Below are 21,342 nucleotides of genomic sequence, written 5' to 3'. Positions count from 1 at the left end.
TGGAAGTTCATTATGTATCAATATTCTTGCTTCTTCTCATCAAGTTTTGATTTTCACGTCTTTATTTTACTTCCGCAGATTATCTGGTGTTGTGAATTTGGCGAAATGGATATGTAGTTGTAGCTTTCGACTTCTTCCTTTTGTCTGTGGTGTCTCTTCGGTTTTGGAACTTTGTTTCTTTGAGAACGATGGTTATGATTGAGGCTTCTTCTATCTATTAATGATTCTTTGAGGACCTAAACTCTGGTTTTGTTCAACCAACATTCTGTTTTGAGTTGGGCGCCTTCTTGGGAGGGAATTCATTTCTCTTCCTCGGCCATCTCAGTCGTTTGGCTGCAAACACTCCTCATTTTCTTTCATTTTTTAATGTCACGGAAGTTGGACAGTCCAATTCAAACTCAAATGGCGATTGCAGCACTCAAGAGCCCACTCAGTAGGGATTACAGCTCGAAAATGGAATGGATGAGAAATAGCTTGTTGAAAGAAGGCAAGTTTTTGTGCAAATTGATATGGGATGTGTCCTGGGATGGAATTAGATCGTAGCGACAATGCTCATATAGTGAAAAGGAGGTTGCAGCTTGCCCTCAATATTCCCACAAAGGAGAGCTCGTTGACATTTGAGGATGTGATACTAAAGAATGATCTTAGTGCCATTCGAAATGATTCTCCTTTTCTCCTCACGAGAAATCTCTTGCACAGAAGCTCATCGACTCCATGTCTCTCACCCACTAGAAAGGATCTCCGGCTTAGAGACCAGAGTGGACCTATTGAGATATTAGGGCATTCATATCGTTTTTCTGGCATGAAACGGTTGGTCAAAGAAATTGTGAAAGCTATTAAGTTGGGTATTGATCCAATTCCTGTTCATGGTGGGCTTAGAGGTGCATACTATTTTAGGAATGGGAAAGGTGAAAGTGTTGCAATTGTGAAGCCAACGGATGAAGAACCTTTTGCACCAAATAATCCAAAAGGTTTTGTCGAAAAAGCTCTTGGACAACTTGGATTTAAACAATCCGTGTGTGTTGGTGGGACTGGATTTAGAGAAGTTTCAGCTTATCTCCTTGACTATGAACATTTTGCAAACATGCCTTCTACAGCCTTGGTGAAGATCACTCACTCAATCTTCAATGTGAATGATTGGGTGAATGGTAACAAGCCTCAAGCATACAAGAAAAAGCCAGTCAGTAAATTTGCCTTCTTCCAGCAATTTATTCCACATGATTTTGATGCCAATGATCATGGGACTTCTAGCTTCCCTGTCGTTGCTGTTCATCATATAGGCATTCTAGACATTAGAATTTTTTTTTAATACGGATAGGCATGTTGGGAATCTCTTAGTTCGGAAATTGATGGAATAGAAAGTTTTGGACAAGTGGAGCTTATTCTTATAGATCATGGTCTTTGTTTGTCAAAGACTTTAGAGGATCCGAACTTTGAGTGAATTCATTGGCTGCAAGCATCAATCCCATTTTTAGATGATGAGCTCAAGTATATTGAAAATCTTGATCCGATCAAAGATTGTGAAATGTTTAGGATGGAGCTACCAATGATCCGTGAAGCTTGCCTTCGGGTTTTGGTACTGTGTACAATTTTTTTGAAGGAAGTTGCTGCTTTTGGTCTCTATCTTGCTAAAATTGGTGAGATGATGAGTAGAGAATTTCGTAGTGGAGAGGAGGAACCCAGTGAACTTGAGCTAGTATGTCTTGAGGCTAGGCAGATTATAGTAGAAAGGGAGTTCTCTTCTCCCATTTCTGATTAGAGCAATGAGGAATTCCAGTTTGACTTAGACTGTGAGGATGGAGAATTAGATTATAACTCAAGTATGATAGCGGATCAGTGTTTGAGCTGATCACATTACCAGTTTGGTGGACTTGGAAGCCTGCATGGGTGCAATCTACTCTCGAAATTGGAGGAAAGCATTGAAGAGGAGGGGAGGAGCGAGAAGAAACAACCACCTATCTACCTTCTGAACCCATTTCTGTTGTGTCAAAGATTTCTATGTCTCTCAAGAATACCATACTGGGTGATAAGAATCAGAAAAACCAAAAGTACCAGGTCACAAAACCCAAATATGGATATATTACCAACACGTTTGCAGGGCACAGGAGTGCAACTGAGTAGTTTCCTCCAAATGTCAGCTTTGTTAAGCTTGGGGATATGAACGAGGAAGAGTGCTCACTTTTTCTGGATAAATTTCCTGAGCTGCTTCGCCCAGCATTTGCCAAACGCAAATCTGCGGCTATGGGGCAGAGGCAAAGGCAGAGACTTGGTATTTCTTGCCAGTTTTGAAATGATGAGGTTCAGTTTAATATGATGTTGTGATAGAGTATATTATAGATTAAATAATAGCATTAGAATTATGGAAGTGATCGACGACTCAATATTAGGATTGGCTTGAATTGTGGGTTTTTAATCCTCCAGATATGGAGCTCATAGTTGGAGCTCAATTTGAGGAACTTGCTGTATATATTCTTCTCATCAGCTAAGTGAGACCAGCTGAGTAGAATTTGTTTGTATTCCTTGGTATTTTCCTCCCTCCCTTCTTCTTCCTCTTTTGACTTGTGAACTTGTTTGATAAATAAATTGTATGCAACTTAAAACCCTGAAAAGAGGTGCAATGTAAATAGGGTACTTTATGTTTTGTACCTGCTTTAACTTTATTCTTATATTCTTTTTCCTTCAGCCACGATGTAGTGTGCCAATATGCTATATGATGCCAACTTTCTTTTTTGTTGACTATATTCTTTCTGGACTTCATCATTATGTTTAGTTTGGAGAATAATTTGGCTATTTTAGAGGAGAAATTTTCAAATAATTATAATTAAGCTACTTTGATTACTAAAATATATTTATTGGCATGCTTCTATGTAATTGATAACCTCAGGACTTTTGATTGTACTGCCTCCCTTTTCCTTTTAATACAGTTGGCTACCGTCCATAGATTTCTTTTTTGATCTCTTTCATGCCGTCTTGTCGATTTTTCTCTTTTCTGTTTTCTTTCAGTAATGCTCAACTCTTTGAACCTGTATAATCCGACAAGGATAGGAGTCATGTTCTTTCTTGTATTAAGTATTAATTATTGGAAAAATATGATTAAATCCATTCTTTATTGCATTAAAAAAAAAAGAAAAAAGAAACAAGTAAGGATCGCTATAATCAGTAAAGAAGTATCATTGATGGTTTTGGGCCCCATGAATGAATTATTAGACTCCAGTTAATTTGAAATTCATCCAAGTGGTAGATTTGTACCAAACCTTTGATATTTTCTTCCTTTTTTTTACATTATTTTTGATATTTTCTTCCTTCCTACTATCTATGATGTATGAATTGATTATATTATGATCAATCTTCGATCATTGATTGTATCGAGTTGATTTGTATTAGTTTATTTGCTGGATCTTTTCTATTTTTATTGGGTTTCGTTATTTGATCAGTGCTATCTAACGAACTTCAGATTCTACTTATTGGGATTAGTGTCCTAATTCTCTCGGAGTCTTGTTGTTTTGTAAAGATACACATTGTTTGATGAATAAAATAAATGTTATTTAATTCTGGCATTTACTCATATCCAATAAACAAAGCTCATATCCAATAAACAAAGCTCCTTGGTTATTTTATGTGAACTTAAGCATGTATATGTGATATATAAGTGGATCATGCCTTAAGTAATAACCTAAATAGGTCTGTAATATAAGGATTAAGGTGGGATACCTGATCCTGATGACACCACGGATACGACCCGCTTTGTAGAGGTTTACAAGTGTTGTAAACTACTACAGATCGTAGATCCTGACCATTCATGTGGAGATGTGCAAGAGGAGGTGTCCTATACAAAGAGTTTGTATAAGACTTGGACCACGAGATGACTAGACTCTGTATATAATGTCGTTGATACTAAAGACTTACATCTCACCTAAATGACCATAGGTGACACGATCTCAATCCTGAGTGTTTTGGGAACTCCCGCCTTTGAGGGCGACCCTTTGATTAGTATGGGTCAGAATGGCCAGATTGCCAACTCAACATGTTTATCTTTTTGAGGACTTATCTGATCTGGGAGTTGGGAACTCAATCCACAAGATGAAATTCACTTCTTTCCCGAAACAAGGATAACAGATGGTGGATCCTGTGACTAAAGAGTTTAGTCAGTTATTCACGTATCGTTGGAGCTTCGAGCTACAGGTCCATAAGGTCCCCTTGGTAGCTCAATAGATTCAGTTGAGGATCAATTCTTGGTGTTGATTTGAAATGTTCAAATTGACAAGAGGTATTTTTATTATATATGATATAATCGGTATGATGTATGAGATATATCTAGTGGAAGATTGATGTAAATAAAATTTACATTAAGTACCATGAAATAGAAAAAGAATTATGGTTTATATGTTTCATGAGATGAAATATTAAAACTATAGGTTATAAATATAGTATGATAAGTTGGTTATTATTTATATTTATAATAATATTAATTATTAGATAATTAATTCTTTTTCTTTAATAATCAATTAAGTGGGTGGTTATTAGTGATAACCGTGAGTTAAAAAGGAAAATTGTTTTCCTAATTTTAGTAAGTTTTTACAAAGAGTTGAAAATTGTTTTTGAGATTTCTCAAAAAAAAAAAAGAAGAAGAAAAAAAAAACTCACGTCGGTTGTCAAGTAGATACCGATTTACTAAGCGACAACGTGTTTTAGTAAACGATCGTGTAGTGTTTTGTAGGCGACAGATACTGAGCTAAACGATGAGCTAAATGACCGTTTAGCTTTTGCTAGACGATCGCTTAGCTTTAGCTAAATGATTGGGCATCGACCTATACAATAGGTCTCTGTCATCTCCCACTTGCCCAATCGTGTACACGATCGGTGTTTCCTCCTTTGTCTGCTTCAATCCAAGTCCGAACAAAACCTACCCTCTGGATTCACACATCGAGAATACCAAGGTAGCATTCTTGGTGGTGTCATACTCAACTCGACATCGTCGATGATCTGTGGAGGCTATTTGTGTTCTTGTTGAGGAGTTTGTGACCAAGGCGATCGTTGAAGACGAGCGCGAAGTGTTCGTGCAGAGTTGCGGTTGTGTTGTTCGAGCGTTTGAGGTTGTTGTGTTCGAGCGTTCGTGAGCAAGAAGCGTGCAGACGAGTCTACAAATGTTCGTAGAGTTTTCTACTTGTTCATTTGAAGTTGTTCATGTTGTAATTTTTATATTGATGGTATAACCACATGTTTTGTTTATGACTGTAATTTGTAATATTCATTCATGATTGTAATTTGGAATGATCTACATTCCGCTGCTCATGGAAATCTCGAGTTCGATTTCCTTCATTACTTACCCATCAGAAAACTTTTTTAAAAATTCAGGTTAAAGTTTGGTGGGGATATGTAATTTAGTCACTATTTCTTGGACAAACCTAACCATTATTAGGATTAACATGAAACTAATCAAGAAAGTTAGGTTGAAAAATGGTGGAAGGGAAAGGAAAAGTGTAGATAGAGAGATTATGACAGGTGAAAGAACATTTGAGGTGGAGCCTAGTTCTCTGATCTGACCTGTTTTGTTTTCTTTTTCTTGGCAACCTGTCTATTTAGTGGGGGGGTCTTGTTTTATTCTTGGATGGTTTGTAATCCAAGCTAAAATGATTCATTAATTGAGAGGAAGAGAATAGAGACAACCATGGGGCTTGAAACCTATCTTACTGTTTTCCTTGGAGAGAAGCTTAAGCAATCTCATACATAATACAACAGAATGTTGGAAGCCTTCTCTATAATTCTGTGGAATCATATATGAAAATAAATTTTGAATATTTTGGTCCCTTTACAAATTGAGAGATATTTAGTCCATTGCAATCGGAGAAGACGGAGATTCTTTAAGAAAATCCTTCTAGTAGGATGAATTCGATGAAATTACAATTTGAAGTGTCGAGAATCTTGAATTTTGGTAAAAACAATTCTCTCAATATAATATGACAACACAACTTAACTTATCGATCTACTCCTTATTGATGGAACACGAGACATACACAGCGGAATAAGGGTCTAATTACACTCTAATTGATTTTAATTTAAAGGAAAAAAAAACATGCAAATGAAGGAAAAAACAGTAAATTAAAAATTACGTTTGAAGCTCTCGAAAACAACTTTTCCTTGCTGAATCTTGACCTAAACTCTTTTGGACCACCACTAGAGTTGACCTACCATTCTCTAAACTCAGAATCGGATTGTGGGACTTGGTGGATGAAGAAACCGAGAGAGAGAAAGAGATGGAAAAGGAAATGGATTTTTGGGTTATGAACTTTTCTCCAAAATTGTGATTTTTCCAGCCCAAATTTTAAAACTAAAATTGGAAAAATGGGCAAAATTTTTTAATCCAAATTCAAAGCCCATATTTATAGAAAAAGGCCATGCAAAAATTGCATGCAATCAATTCATAAAAACTTAACACCTAGAATCCACTATCTAAGTAGGCTTAATGTCTCCACTATAAGCCAACACCTAGCTCACTATTTTGTTAGTGGAATTATCCAACAAAAGTTTAGATTTTCCCACTAACTTTAGTCAAAGGGCAAAATAGTCATTTTGTCAAAGTCAAACTTTGACCAAAAAGTCAACATTTTGACTTTTTATGATTTTTTCCATGTTGACTAATTTTGACCTCCCGAGCATGAATCCACATTCATTTTCTCGAAATTCAAATTACATTTGAATATAAGGTCAGTCAAAGTTTGACTTTTCAAATTCAAAAGTCAACTCTTGGACTTTTTACATCTTTGACTATTACTATTATTTCCGAGCTTCCGAATATGAATGTATTCATATTCTTGATATTTAAATCACATTTAAACATTAAAGCTGTATCTCTAAACTGAAAAACCGACCGCTATATCACATATACTTGTCGGTTTCTCTTTCTTCACCTAGTTCGAACAATTCGAATTATTCTATCATATTATTTTAAGTTTATTCCATATGAGCTAGTAGGGGAACCTAATGGACCTATAGATCATGGGCTCCAACGATCTAAGATTAGCTGGCTAAACTCTTTAGATGGAGCTAATCAACATTCGTTAACTAACGAGTCATTCCACTATAGTCCCGTAGTTGCACTCCCCTCACTATAGATATATTTGTGTCCATTTGATATAACCATGATTAGTAAGCTAATCCTTCACAGGTTGTTCGTAATCTCGACTGGGTCATAAAAACCGTTTTACCCCCAAGACTACATCTTGTTCCTTAAGTTCCACTGATCTTCTAATGAACAATTGGTTTAAGGTCCAATCTATAAACCGAACCCCTCTCGGGCCAAGGAGAGGGTGGGGCCCCTTGTTCAAGACCTGGATTCAGTACTAAAGGGAACAACCTATCTACTATCCCTATAACGGGTAGGAGTGAATTCCGTTTTGCACCCTATGTTCCCAGCCAGCGATAATGAGCTGCCCCCACCTATACAGATCTAAGGATAATTTCGAGTGAACAGGAATTCATAGTTAGCTCAGGATTAAGATTAAGTTACCTAGGTCATCAATTAACGAAATAGTCAGTTTTATACATAAAACGACATTTAGAACGTAAAAAGTGACTATTTCATGGTTCAGTCTTATGTAAACTCTTTACATAGGATGCCCCCACTTTCATGTCTCCACATGAACGATTTAGGATCACATCGTTTGTACTAACTACAAAATGGGTCGCATTCATAGTATCCCCAGAATAAGGCGTCCAACCTTATTAATATACTATAGACCATTTTGGCTATATATTTGAACTTGATCCACACTTTATGTCACTACATAAAGTTCAAACTACATTAAATAGCCTTAGGACCTTAGTTTATTGGATTTAAGATTACAATTTCAATAACAATTTTATTGAAAAACAAAATAAAATATGTTTATTAATTTACAAACTACGAGTTTTAGAACATAAAATCCAATACTTATCATATTCTTTTGAATAAGATAAGAACTCAAACTGTCTCAGGTTATAGTCTAAATGTAAATGATAGATGGGCTTTTGATGATAATCTTTGCTGATGTACTATTCTTGTCAAGTGTCTTAGCTTGCATGTGAGCTAACCTATAAAATAGAATCTTGCACCAATGGGGTTGCTTGCTCAACATGCTCTCATGATTAAGTTATTATTGAGTCGAAGTAGTGTCGAGCTGAACATAGTAGGATTTTGCACCTTTTAATTGGGGTATGATCCTTCCGAATGTATTAATCCTCTGACAATTGTTCCAGAGTCTGTACGAGGTCTTTCTTGTGTCAGTGGAGAGACATCGAGGTAGGTTTGACAATCTGGCAGCCTACTCAGAGTTTTAGTACTTTGGATGTGTTTGGTTCTCAACTCGACTTCTACAATTCTCAAGGACCTTGCTTTCCCTTTTTGGACTTGTGGGCCTGATGGGCTTGGTGAGCTCTAGCCCATGGGCCATCAGGTTATCAGCCCAAAACAACCTCCAAGAATACTTGAAACACAAATCATTGTTGAAGCGAAGTTGTATTTGACTTTGACTCAACGGATAGGGGAGTAATGATCCATGGACTTCGATTCTCAGCCAACATGAAGGACCAAGCTCAGATCGCCAATGTGAATCTCAATCCACATTTCTCAAGGCGAGCGACAATATAAGAAGGTTGCACTACATATTTGGTCCTTATGAACTGTAATTAGGTTTCATTTTTTTATATGTCTGCTTTGATTGATTTTAGTTGTATTTTGATGTTCTTTATGAACTAAAGCACATTCTAAGTTCTCTCTGTTCTAGACAGCGAGGGGTTGCTTAGAAAGTATGAGAAAGCACAAAGATTCAAAGATTAGCAATTTTGAGCCAATTTCTTTCATGTAATGTGATTAGATTCTGAAACAGTAATAAGATGAAACTCAAGAGATTCACACCAAACATCTAAAATAATTAGTTTCTCATATATTAGAAGGATAATGTGAGGATTTTGAAACACCTCTTGATAAAATATTAAACAAATTAAATACAACATTCTTATTCTCCACCAGCTTCAACTTGTCGATTACCGTCGCTCCTTGTAACAGTGAGCTCTGCACTTGTTGATGATAAGGTTCTAAGCTCAGTTGCAGAATTGGCCATTCTAACAGAAAGTGATAAATAAAGAGTTGATGAATTCCATCTTAGTTTTCATCGCTTTCTCTATATATAATTATTTATATTTTAACGTAATGCTCACAAAATAACCACAACTTTGAAGGGAAATTAAGAAAGCTTGAACTCAGATATGTCTCCATGGTCTTTCTGCAAGATTTACACAATCACTGTGCCGAAAACAATCGACAAGATGATCGATCGTCAATCCAGCTGCTTGCATGAATGAGTAGACAATCACTGGCCCAACAAACCGAAAACCGCGCTTCACCATGTCCTTGCTAATTGCTTCTGCTTTGGGACTTCTCAGAGGTACATTTCTTGGATGTCTAAATCTGTTTATTGTAGGTTTAAAGTTCATATAGCTCCACATATAGTTACTGAATGATCCAAAATCTCTAGCTATCTGCAGTTGAATTAAAAACCAGTTATTCCATTAACTATACAATCTTTCAAACAACTGATTAACAGATGAGCTGATCTAGCTTGCCTTCAATATGCATTTGGCATTGTCTACTATGCACCTCACTCTGCTCTCCACAAGCATAATGGCCTTGTCAGATGCTATATCTGTTATCTCGTTCTCCCCCATATTGGCAACAATACTTGGCTCAAATCCAGAAAAAGCTTCCCTGTGACCAACCAAATGTGTATATATCTTTATTATGAGATTGGAAATACATAAAGTGTGTGTTACTGGACAAGTAAATATTACCTAAATAGTTCCCTTCTTTTCACAATTTCAGTCCAATTGTAGTCCATCAGCATTCCAGATAGTGCGAGTAGCTCAAAAAGTCGGCTGAATGGTCATTTTTCTCCAAAGTTAACGTACAAATCTATTAATTGATATATAAGATAAATGAAAAGTTACACAGATAACCTACTTGTCATCGTATACTGGGACGCCCCAACACTCGTCATGAAAAGATACATAGGCTTTATCTGTGTCAAGTACATGAGAGAAAAAACATCAATCATGAAGTAGTTTAGGACGAGGGGAAAGTATTCTATAAAGAGAAACTACTTTTTTTCTTTTTTCTTTCTTTTCTTTTTAGGAAGATATAGCTCTTCTATCATACCCCACCTTAGATCATTGTACTGAACCTGCGATGAGATGTGACAATAGTAAACCCCAAGTGTACAATGAAACTTAATGTCAAAACTTGAGGTTTGTTGTCATCACGTCCTAGGTTCAGTAGGGTGACCTGGGATGGGGTGTGCCAGTTCTAAGTCCATATTAGAACTATACTATATTGTAGTTATTATTAGAAGCCACAATCTCATTTTCTGAAGAAATATGACAGCGGTAGCAACTGCTTTCCTGAGTGATGCATTATTTCACATATCAATAGTCTGAACTTCCAAACAAACTTTGTTTTAGTATCCGACTTATTTCTCATGGACAATGCTATATTATCACTTGCTAGGAAGCATTTAGCCGTGTAAAATATTATAACTTGTGTAAGCATAATCTTACCACTGGTATGGGTGATCCAGTTGCACCTCCTCAATTCCCCATCACCAAGTTCTTGACTTTGTTGGATATTTTTAGGCAATGGGACGTCTCTTCTTTCAGGAGGTGGCGTAATAAGGCGAATTGCGTACGAAATTTTCTGATCGAATTGGATTGAGGAGTCTGTAAGAGAAGAGTCATTTGAATTTTGGGACAAAGACAATGATAATGAAGATAAAGACAGTGATGAAGTGGTTCTTTGTAGCCCAATTGGGTAAATTTTCTTAAGGTGTTTGGATAAAATGTTTTGGCTTGTCCTATCTTTCTCTTTAGGACATGTTTGCCTCTCCAAAATCTGTCTTCTAACAGTGGCTTTGGATGACATATTGGAAAAAAGATAAGGCTTAATGGGACAATCTGATACAAAAGTGGATTGAGATTATAAAGGTTTGTGGGAAAATGAGAAAGTGTTGAGTGAAGAATTAATATTTGAGTTGGTTTACCATATTTCCCACACTTACCATACTTGGTTGGTGAAAGGTGAGCTTCAACATTATGGATCACCATATTTGCTACTTAGTTTTCAAGCAAAATCTAATTAAGAAGTTTATTATATTAGGACTAATATCTTCTATTTAAGACATGTTTTCACTTTTTTATACTAAAAATTTCCTCAATTGTGTAGCCAAATTACCATAATCAACTACACTAAAGTTCTCCATTTCTGTCTATGATTGAAATCTTTATATCAGAGATCACAAAATTACCCACCAAATTCAGTTTCCACCAAGGGTTTAGAATTTTGGTGTTTGGACAGTTGCTTTTCACAACTGGTAGACACCATTTTCAGTAAAAGTTGAGCATTAGAATGTATTGAAAATGGCAATATAAAACTGCCAATAATCCTCTTTTAGTTGTACAGTTTGCCTCAAAGCAAGTGAAAATGGGGCCTATCAAGGCAAGACATTCTTAGTTCCTACTCCTTTACCTTAAAGTTTGAGGCAAACCCATTGCCTGCATAGATTAAGACATGCCATCCATCATTCTTCATCTTCTTTTCCATTATATATATATTTTGGTGTTTCATATGTTTCACCTTCCACTGTACATTCAATACATTGATACAATACTTTATTATATGTTCAAAAAGGGGAGGAAAAGCATTGAAAAAATACTTTGTATGTGTGGATCAAAATGTTCTCCAAATTATGGCAAAGCTTACCAATTTAAATTGCAATAGATGAGATTGTTTGTAGTTTTTTATCCCCTGTTATGAGTTAGTTTCTTTTTCCCTCTTATGAGTGTCTTATGTCAACATCAATGTAAACCCTACAACTCTAAATCAACATTTTGATGGGTTAGTTAGATTTAAGTCTGATTTAAATTAACTTTCCGAGTGCTTTAAAAAGTGTATTTAAATATTTAGAAAGTCATTTCTATTATATCCTTTATAGGGTTAAATTTATCTTAAGTCTAACCCTCTCAACTTTTAGCATCTAAATATTATATAAAAATATTTCATTTAAGTTTAAAAATTAACTTGCTAGTCTAGTGGCAACCTACCAAGTCCTCCCTTACTCTCGTGTTTTTCCCTTTCTTTTTAATGCGTTTAAAGTTATTTTCTCATATAAATAATATAAAGGTCTGGATCTACCATTATCCTCACCGGGTTACTATGTATGATCTAGGGAGAGTTTTTTCTCACACAATTTTCTTAAATGTAGGCTAGTTTGTTATGCATTACAAACACACTCCATACGATTAACTTTTAAATTCTTTACTTAAACCTTCAAATTATAATAAGGGCACAACTCACCAATTAAGCATCTACTTCTTTTGAGATTGGAGGTTTAAATTTCTACTCTCACATTTATTGTACTAAAAGACTTAAATTTAGGATACTAAATTCACACCCTAAAGTATAAAATTTTAATAACTTAAATTAAATAGGTCATTGAACCTAAGTTCTAAAAACATATCGTTTAATAAGTCGTTACAATGTGACTATCTTTTAACAGTCACTATTTGTAATAAGATGTAGATTTGAGAAAGTTAAGTTATGGTAGTCTCCTTAAAACTTCAAATAACATAGTGTATTTATGCTATGAGACAATTGATAGACCCATTTTGAAGACTCAAAATGATATTTGTCCCATTTTTTAAAATTTAAAAATTTTGATCTCTTGCTAACATCGTTATCAAGCAGTTTTTCAACATTATCCTTATTTTACTTTTTCTAACCATAGCTTCCCCAATTTGACTAACTTTGGCGAAACCATGCACCAACTTCGCGCGAGTTACACAAGCAGCTTGAATGTGACCAACTTCAATTTGTGTTGTAGAGTGAGATTGTAGAGAGAGAACAAGAGCGCTAGAGAACAACAGAGCAAGACAAAAAGAGAGAGGAGAATGATTTATGAATGGGAAAAGAGAGGGCACATGCTGCAAAGTTGATAATTTCACTCAAACTGTAATGTAAGATAAAAAAAACTTCATTTTCAAAAAATAGACAAATCTCATTTCCTCCCAGGGGTCATTTGTGCAAAAAAATCCCCTAGTCTTTTGGGAGAAATTGCAATCGTCAGAAATAGCATGTTTAAGTTTTCATATTACAGAACTAGCACTGATAACTGGCAGAAATGCCAGTTATTATAAGTATTTTATTTAGAATTATGAGGGCTAACAAGTAGAAAATGCGGTGATAATACTTAGAATTTGTCAAAAATTGAGTTTTGCGTCGATTAGCACATAAATCCTCACTGACCCTAATATTATGCGTTACTCCGTGCCAAAGTGTCTATTTTTTTAGCTATCCCAGGAATCAAACGCATGCATTGGAAATAAGCAATCGCAATCAAATGCATGCGCTAAAAATCGAGCTATTGCATAGATGGATGCATGTGGTGATCGAATGCATCCATCGCATGGAAGTTGCGGTGATCAAGCGAATACAGTAATCATTTGGAGATTGCGGCTACGGAGTGATAACCATAATAGAAGGGCGATCACAAGATGGGTAGAATGCGTTGATACTTCAGCTGGATCAAATTCGGACACATACCTTGGGAGTATCAACAAGATAAGATGATGTGACAATTCTCATACCGCGACAAAGGCAGCATGAGACATAACACAATCATGATAGCTGTCGACATTTAAATTCTATAAATAGCCCTTTGGACCTTCATTTCAAGACATCCGAACTTCTGCCTCAAGGCAGAGGTTTGCGATCACAGATGAGAGCATGAGCAAGATTTTCAGTGAGAATTCTTCATCTCCACAAACCAGACTGAGTGACGACCGGAGCTTTCGCCGGAGATAGAACTCGAGAGAGACATCTCCACCATTCATCCATAGCACCACCGGCAGCCTTGACGCAGAGTCCTTCATTTCTCCTCTAACCTCTGTATTGTATTACATTTTAGCTTAAGATATTAAGACATTTTGTAATCAATGCATATCTTGATTCCTTCAATGCCATCTTCTTCATCATCTTTATCTTTATCATCGTTTACCTTCATCGTTTATTTATCAAAGGCGATTGCATACTTAATCATGTAGCCTAGAGATAGGACGCATGTAGCAACCCATCGAGAGGTGTGCATTGTGCGAGTATAGTGAGTTAATCCTCTTTGCTTGGTGAAAGGCTGTAGCAACGCTTTTCTATGAGTTGTTGCAATGCTTATTTATAAGTTAAATAGCCGTGTCTAACTGTCTGAGAAGGTAAGAGATAGAATGCACTAAAGCAAAGTATGCATTGTTCCTAGAGATAGGCACAATCTTATGCTCGATGCAACCATGCACTATAGAGATATAGTCATGCGGCTAACCACCGAGAGGTGTGCGATGCGTTAGTGTGACGAGCTAGGATTACTCGAGCGATTTAAGATAATAAACATTACTATGCATTAATGGTTGTTGTGTATCTACTTATTCTCATCGCAAGTCTTCTATTACTCAATCTGTTTAGTTAGGAGTATGAGTAGTGTGTAAATCCATTAAACTTCTTCTTTTTATTTTTATTCATCGCCTCAAACACATTGCTTCATAAGCATTATTGAGTGACAAGTCCCTGTGTTTGACCTCGGATTACCCGAGAAACTTGCGTTCGCATTATACTTGGCGCGAGCGTAAGAAAACTTGTGATAGGAACACGTGGTCGTTGCATACTAGATTAACGCATTTTCATTCCAACGCATGACCTCTGACGCATGGGTACAAACGTATAGCTTAAGCCATGCACAACGCATGATTGCGTGTACAACACCTATACCATTTTCCAATCAACAAGTTTTTGACGCCGTTGCCGGGGACTTGGCAGCTAATGCTTTGTTAAGTTTTGTGTTTTCGCAGGCACCCTTTCAATCTTAGGTGTATTGTAGATTGTGCGATCAAGTTGTAAACAATATTTGAAGTATAGGCGATGCGTCGAAAGTCAAATATTGACCCCGAGATAGAAAGGCTATCTGTCGCATGAGCTGGAAGCAGTCTTAGGCGCATGTCAACCATCATGCATCCAACAATTGCTGGAAGCTCCAATGGTCAGGGCGAGTCCCTTGACCCAAGCAGTTGAGAGCCATCTCCTGCATGGGAGAATCCTTGCGGTGATAATGACTGGCATTTCTGCCAGTTATCAAGCATGCTTTTTGAAAATTCATAAGTATAGTTCTTCTCAGTCCATCTTGGACGAGATTGACTATATATAGAAACTTGGTGTTAATCTGGCCTGAGATTCCACCGAGAAAGCTAAAATATATGGAAATTTGGTGTTAATTATGTCTGACATTTCACAAGAAAGCTCAAATTGGTGTTATTTTGCCTGAATTAACACCGAGTTCCACGTAATTTTTTTAAATGACAAGCAATCTCTCTAGATCTTATACCAACTCTTATTTCTTCCTGAATTTCCTCTTGCTATATTTCCTAAATTTTATATAAAATCTTGCAAATCTTACTTTCAATTAATATTTACACGATTTTTTTTATATTGATTTTATAATTATCTAAATAATTTATCAATTATCTTTTCAAATTTTTCTAAAATTGTGTAATATTTGGTAGTGTAATTTTTTTAGTTTTGAAAAAAATTGGAAAGATTACATAACATTTCAATTTTTTAATCCAATCTCGTAATGTAATTTGTTGAATTTAAAAAATGGTAATTTTGTAAGATCACTTATACCACGATCAATTTCCCATTATTTTGCTATCTTCGTATCGATGGCTAAAAAACGGCCGCACCCAGAACGATGGCTGCTGCCTTTCAAAATTGCCGCGAAACCCATCGTTTCGCTAAAACCCTAAGTCAGCTGTGGCTGTTTTATGATCCCTCCAACTAATCCCCAACTTTGTTCATCTTAATTTCACACTGTGGGAGACGAGAAGACGGCAGGGTTTCTCCCAATCCTGCTCCCATTTCCATGCTTAGCCGTATTCATCAATGGAAGCCATTACATTTTCTGAGGAAATGCGGGATACTGGCTTCTTTTAGTTCCGTGATCCTTGCTAGGCCTTCAGTTTCTGCCGCCCGGGTCGAAGAGGAAACCGTCACTACCTCCTTCTTTCTGAACCAGAACGACCCAGTTCATGAAATTCTCACAGGTTTGAATTCCCTTGGGTTTAGAGCATATGTTGGTGGATGTAGCTTTCAAACTGTTGTTTCTACTTTGAGTGAAACTGTAGTGGATGGCGTTCTTGCTAGCTTGAGAACTCAGAATTCTGAGGTTGCTGTGGCTTTTTTCTATTTGTTAAGAAACGAGTACGGATTTCGGCATTCTGGATTCTCCCAGTTTGCTGTTTCTCATATTTTAGCTGGTAAAGGACGATTCAAGGAGTTGCATTCCATTTTAAAGCATTTGCTTGAGGAGCAAGGTATAGTTCTTGGCCTTTCTTTTCTCATGATTGATTGGCTGATATTAAGGGGCGCTACTGGGAAAAAGCAGACAAGTCGGGAATTCTCTTTCTTAATGTCTAGTGTATATATATACTGGCTGAACTTAACTAAGAGATTTAGAATTATCATGAGAATATGCATACTCCGGAGTCACAAAAAATGGGGGACTAATTCCCCACATTTTTCTGCAGTTGAAGAGCACAATGCTTTCGGACCATTCTTATCTTGAATTTACTAACCCATTTTTCTTTTGTTGATATTGGAGTTTCTATTTTGTGTTGTTTATGTCTTTTTCAATATTTACTCTCTGCTAGGGTTGGGTTCTGCGTCTACCTTTTGTGACCTGCTCTTGAACAAATTCAGGAATTGGGATTCAAATGGTGTAGTATGGGATATGCTGGCATTTTCGTACTCTAGACTTGAAATGATTCATGACGCCCTCTTTGTTATTGCAAAGATGAAGGATCTAAATTTACAAGCTTCAGTTCCAACTTATAACTCTCTATTGCATAACTTGAGGCACACTGATATTATGTGGGATATATACAATGAGATCAAAGTTAGTGGAGCTCCTCATGGTGAATATACTACATCAATACTTATACATGGCCTATGCGAGCAATCCAAGTTACAGGATGCGATTTCATTTCTACAGGACAGTAATGAAGTAGATGGACCTTCTATTGTGTCTATTAATACCATTATGTCAAAGCTTTGCAAAGTGGGGCTGATAGATGTTGCGAGGTCATTTCTTTCTTTGATGGTCAAGAATGGACTTCTTCCTGATTCCTACAGTTATAATATTCTTGTTCATGGGTTATGTGTAGCAGGTTCCATGGACGAAGCTCTGGAATTCACAGATGACATGGAAAAGCATGGTGTGGAACCTGATGTAGTAACTTACAACACACTCGCCAAAGGATTTCTCCTGCTTGGTTTGATGAGTGGGGCCCGGAAAGTTGTCCAAAAAATGTTGCTAAAAGGTCTAAATCCAGATCTTGTGACGTATACAATACTGATGTGTGGACATTGTCAGATGGGAAATATTGAGGAAGCTCTTAAACTGCGGCAAGAAACTCTTTCAAGGGGGTTTAAGTTGAATATCATTTCCTACAGTGTGCTACTTAGCTGTTTGTGTAAAGTTGGACAAATAGAAGAAGCATTGACATTGCTTGATGAAATGGAAACTCTATGTTTGAAACCTGATTTTATAGTATATTCAATCCTCATTCATGGCCTCTGCAAGCAAGGGCTTGTTCAAAGGGCTTACCAACTATATGAACAAATGTGCTTGAAGAGAATTTTTCCAAACTACTTTGCTCAACGTGCTGTACTGTTGGGTCTTTTTAAGAATGGAAATATATCTGAGGCAAGAAAATATTTTGATGCTTTGACTCATATGGATCTGATTGAGGATGTTATTTTGTATAATATTATGATTGATGGTTACGTAAGACTTGGTGATATCACTGAGGCTATGCAGCTATATTACAGAATGATTGAAAGGAGGATCACTCCAAGTATTGTCACTTTCAACACCCTTGTCAATGGATTCTGCAGAAGGGGAGACCTAATGGAGGCTCGAAAGATGATGGAAGTCATTAGGTTGAATGGATTGCTACCTAGTGTGGTAACTTATACTACCCTAATGAATGCGTACTGCGAAGTGGGGAACATGCAGGAAATGTTTGATCTTCTTCATGAGATGGAAGCAAACAGTGTCGTTCCAACTCATGTAACTTATACTGTACTAATCAAAGGACTTTGCAGACAGAATAAGATGCATGAATCCCTCCAGTTGCTAGAGTATATGTATGCAAAGGGTCTAATGCCAGATCCGGTCACATATAATACTATTATCCAATGTTTTTGCAAGGGAAGAGACATTGCCAAAGCTTTCCAGCTTTATAATAAGATGTTGCTTCATAATCTTGATCCTACCCAGGTAACTTATAACGTACTTATTAATGGTCTTTGTATGTATGGTGACCTAAAGGATGTGGATCGAATGCTAGTTTCTATGGAGGATCGAAATATTAGCTTGACAAAAGTTGCTTATATGACACTAATTAAAGCACATTGTGCAAAGGGTGAGGTCTCTAAAGCATTAGGGTTCTTCAATCAAATGTTGGCTAAGAGTTTTGTTATTTCGATTAGAGATTATAGCGCTATCATTAATCGGCTGTGCAAAAGAGGTCTAATTACAGAAGCGAAGCACTTCTTTGTTATGATGTTATCAGAAGGCGAAACTCCTGATTCTGAAATTTGTGAGACAATGCTTAATGCTTTCCATCAACAGGGTGATAACAGTTCAGTGTTTGAATTCCTTGCTATGGTGGTTAAATCTGGCTTTATTTCACATTGATCCATTCCTTGCTATGGTGGTTGAATATGGCTTTATTTCACATTGATCCATCTATAAGTGTGATCATTTGATCACATCATATGCTGTTGCAGATAACTTGTCCTTTTTGGCATAAAAGGTTAGCACGAGGTACAGGTGAGCGTTACGAGTTAAATCAAATTTAATGATGGATTTTACCCTTAGATTCTAATTTCTACTACTGTGACAATGGCACATCAAAACTCTTGACTGTTATTTTCAAACTACTTTCATTTTCTGAGTTTCTCATGGGACTTTCATAGTTAGGAAGCAATCATTCATTTGTTTTATAGTGAAGAACCTTTAATTTAAGGTTTTTCTTTTTCCTCTTCATTTTGCTAAAACCTTCAAAGGAAGTTAACGATCAGTTATATGACTTGCTCGGTTATGTTGCAGGGTGTAGAGGTTAAATTTCCCTCTCTGGAATATATCAAACTTTATGCCGCAGATAATCAACGAAAGGAAAATCATGTCAATGACCCTCATGGGGCTCTCCCAGCCTGGAGGCTGCAGCAGACTTATTGAGTGGGTGCTTATGACGAGCTGTGCTAACAACTATAAGCTGAGCTTGATTCCTTGCAACTAGTTGTATTCGAGGTAAGGTATATAGCTTCTCAAAGCCTCATGGGAGATCTTCTGATGTGCAAGCCCCTTCCCAACTGTTGTCATTGAGGGGAAAAAAATCTCTAGACATATTTCTAAGCGATTTTGTTGTGCAGGAATTCTCGGAGCCTGAGGAGCATCAGTTTCAGATCTCCCGTCTGTATTTGTTAAATATGGCGGAGGGTTGCTTCGGATCGGAAACCAAATTCTAAAACACCAACCGTGGATACTTGAAGGGATTTAAAGGCCGTTTGGTAAAATTGGGAGAGTTAGGTTGGGTGAGCTTACACTGATAAAATAAAAACAGTGAGATATTAAATTCACCGTTTTACTCCCAATTTAACTTCCTTAATTTGGTACATTTGAAATTACTCTCCCAATTCTTCTCTGTCATTTCTCTTGCTCCCTCATCAGTCTTTTCACATTACTCCCGTTCTTATCTCTTTCATTTTTTTTCATCTGTCTGGTTCGTCTTCTTTATCTCTATTTTTCTTCCTCAGATTCTCTTCTTTTGCTCAATCACATGGGTCTTTTCTTGTTGAATCACTCTCTGCTCTTCTCTGTATATTTTTTTAAGGTTATTTTCATGATTTTACTACGTATGTGATTATTTGTTGTAGATCCAACTAAGTTTCTTCTTCCTCTTTCGGTTTTTTGTTCAGATCTACCTTTTTTTTTTTTTGAAGTTTTTGTGATGGGTTTTGGATCTGTCTTCTCCCCATATTTTATTGTTCCTTTCATGTTTGATTTTCTCACGATTTTCTGAGGTGGGTTTGTTTGCATAGTATTTGGCCCAATCAGATTTATCTGCATGTTAGATTTGTAGGGTTTTTTGTTTAGGTTTTTTTTTTCTTAGATTTTGGGTTTTGATTTTTTTAAGAATATGTTAGATTTGTAGGATTTTTTTGTCCAATGGATTTTTGGGTTTCGATGTCTCGAGTAGGTTTTTCCCTGGATTTTTGGGTTTCGATTTTCTAAGAATCTGTTAGATCTGTAGGATTTTTTTAATGGGATATTTGGGTTTCCATTTTCTTATTAATGGCATGGATATACAAAAGATGGACTATTTCCTCGCTGTATCTGAACAAACATAAAAATGGTATTGTATTCACCTACTTGCTCGAACCCTTTAGATTGACTACCTAATATTTCAACCCAACACTATATATTTTGTGAACTTTTTTTTTTTTTTTAAAAAAATTGACACATGTTTGGCTGTCTTGTATTATTTTGTGATGTTCTAAAGAATGTAACTTTACTATATTATCACTTTTTGAACATCATTATGATATGAGAGTTAAATATTCTATACACTTTCATTTTGACGATGCATATTATATAAACATAAATTGTTAAATTATTGAGTGTTTGAACATTTATGTGTAGAATATATTATTTTTTTTTTACAATAATATTAAGTTAATAAGATTATATATATATATATATAATCAATTCATAAGTAATTGAGGGTTAAAAAGTGATTGTCAAATAAAAGGAAAAATGTCCATTTTATTGGAATATGACATGTATTTTGGTGGAAAAATATAATTGTTTCGTAATTGAGTGTTCAAATTGTGTGATCAAAATCAAATGTGTTACACTTTTAAAAAAGAGAAAAAAATGTTGTCAAATTTTTAAAATTATTCGGTGTTCATATTTGAGTACTAAGTGCTTGTGTTTAGTTATAATTTATTTGGAATATGTTTGGGGTTTAGAATTGAAGAAAAGAATATATTATGTAACTGAGTGTTTAAAAATTAAATCGAATATTTTGTGTTTAGTAGATGAATATTTTGTAGAGAATCTGTTTTAAGAATGGAAAAAAATTGAAAGTTTTTTTTTTGTCTTAAAAAAGGAGGAAAATCGATATAGTTGAACATTAAAATCAATAATAACACAA

General features: G+C 36.0%; 2 protein-coding genes and 1 pseudogene across 4 annotated transcripts; 2 read left to right on the top strand and 1 right to left on the bottom strand.

Moving 5' to 3' along the window:
• The first annotated feature begins 366 nt into the window (after window positions 1-366).
• LOC120082241 lies at window positions 367-2,289 on the top strand (annotated as a pseudogene).
• Window positions 2,290-8,636: 6,347 nt separating this feature from the next.
• LOC120081515 (DNA-3-methyladenine glycosylase 1) lies at window positions 8,637-12,449 on the bottom strand. Its single transcript, XM_039036467.1, has 5 exons — window positions 10,588-12,449; window positions 9,995-10,052; window positions 9,826-9,909; window positions 9,601-9,742; window positions 8,637-9,516 (listed from the first exon to the last, which is right to left on the bottom strand). The coding sequence occupies exons 1-5, from the start codon at window positions 10,946-10,948 to the stop codon at window positions 9,238-9,240; spliced, it is 924 nt and encodes a 307-aa protein (XP_038892395.1). The 5' UTR covers window positions 10,949-12,449; the 3' UTR covers window positions 8,637-9,237.
• Window positions 9,285-20,103, top strand: LOC120081514 (putative pentatricopeptide repeat-containing protein At1g13630). Of its 3 annotated transcripts, none has more exons than XM_039036465.1 (4): window positions 9,285-9,422; window positions 16,771-18,956; window positions 19,236-19,436; window positions 19,559-20,103. In XM_039036465.1, exons 1-2 carry the CDS (start codon window positions 9,383-9,385, stop codon window positions 18,819-18,821), a joined length of 2,091 nt encoding a protein of 696 aa, XP_038892393.1. In that variant the 5' UTR covers window positions 9,285-9,382; the 3' UTR covers window positions 18,822-18,956; window positions 19,236-19,436; window positions 19,559-20,103. The 3 variants fall into 3 exon arrangements, with proteins under 3 accessions (XP_038892393.1, XP_038892391.1, XP_038892392.1); XM_039036463.1 differs by lacking the exon at window positions 9,285-9,422 and adding an exon at window positions 15,762-16,434; XM_039036464.1 differs by lacking the exon at window positions 9,285-9,422 and adding an exon at window positions 15,762-16,434 and having other exon boundaries at window positions 19,236-19,441.
• Window positions 20,104-21,342: the final 1,239 nt, after the last annotated feature.

The sequence above is a fragment of the Benincasa hispida genome, chromosome 7 (assembly GCF_009727055.1).
Source record: "Benincasa hispida cultivar B227 chromosome 7, ASM972705v1, whole genome shotgun sequence".
Classification (NCBI taxonomy): domain Eukaryota; kingdom Viridiplantae; phylum Streptophyta; class Magnoliopsida; order Cucurbitales; family Cucurbitaceae; genus Benincasa; species Benincasa hispida.
The sequence above is the reverse complement of the archived record's forward strand: the minus strand, read 5'-3'. Positions and strand labels throughout refer to the sequence as shown.

Bases quoted from the DNA above. Each gene is read 5' to 3' on its own strand.
- LOC120081515 (XM_039036467.1), bottom strand. From the start codon at position 10,948: ATGTCATCCAAAGCCACTGTTAGAAGACAGATTTTGGAGAGGCAAACA. The intron at 9,910-9,994 runs GTAGGTTATCTG...ATGACCATTCAG, and splicing joins GTCCCAGTATACGATGACAA to CCGACTTTTTGAGCTACTCG. The intron at 9,517-9,600 runs GCAAGCTAGATC...ATTCAACTGCAG, and splicing joins ATGCCAAATGCATATTGAAG to ATAGCTAGAGATTTTGGATC.
- LOC120081514 (XM_039036463.1), top strand. From the start codon at position 15,984: ATGCTTAGCCGTATTCATCAATGGAAGCCATTACATTTTCTGAGGAAA. The intron at 16,435-16,770 runs GTATAGTTCTTG...ACTCTCTGCTAG, and splicing joins GCATTTGCTTGAGGAGCAAG to GGTTGGGTTCTGCGTCTACC.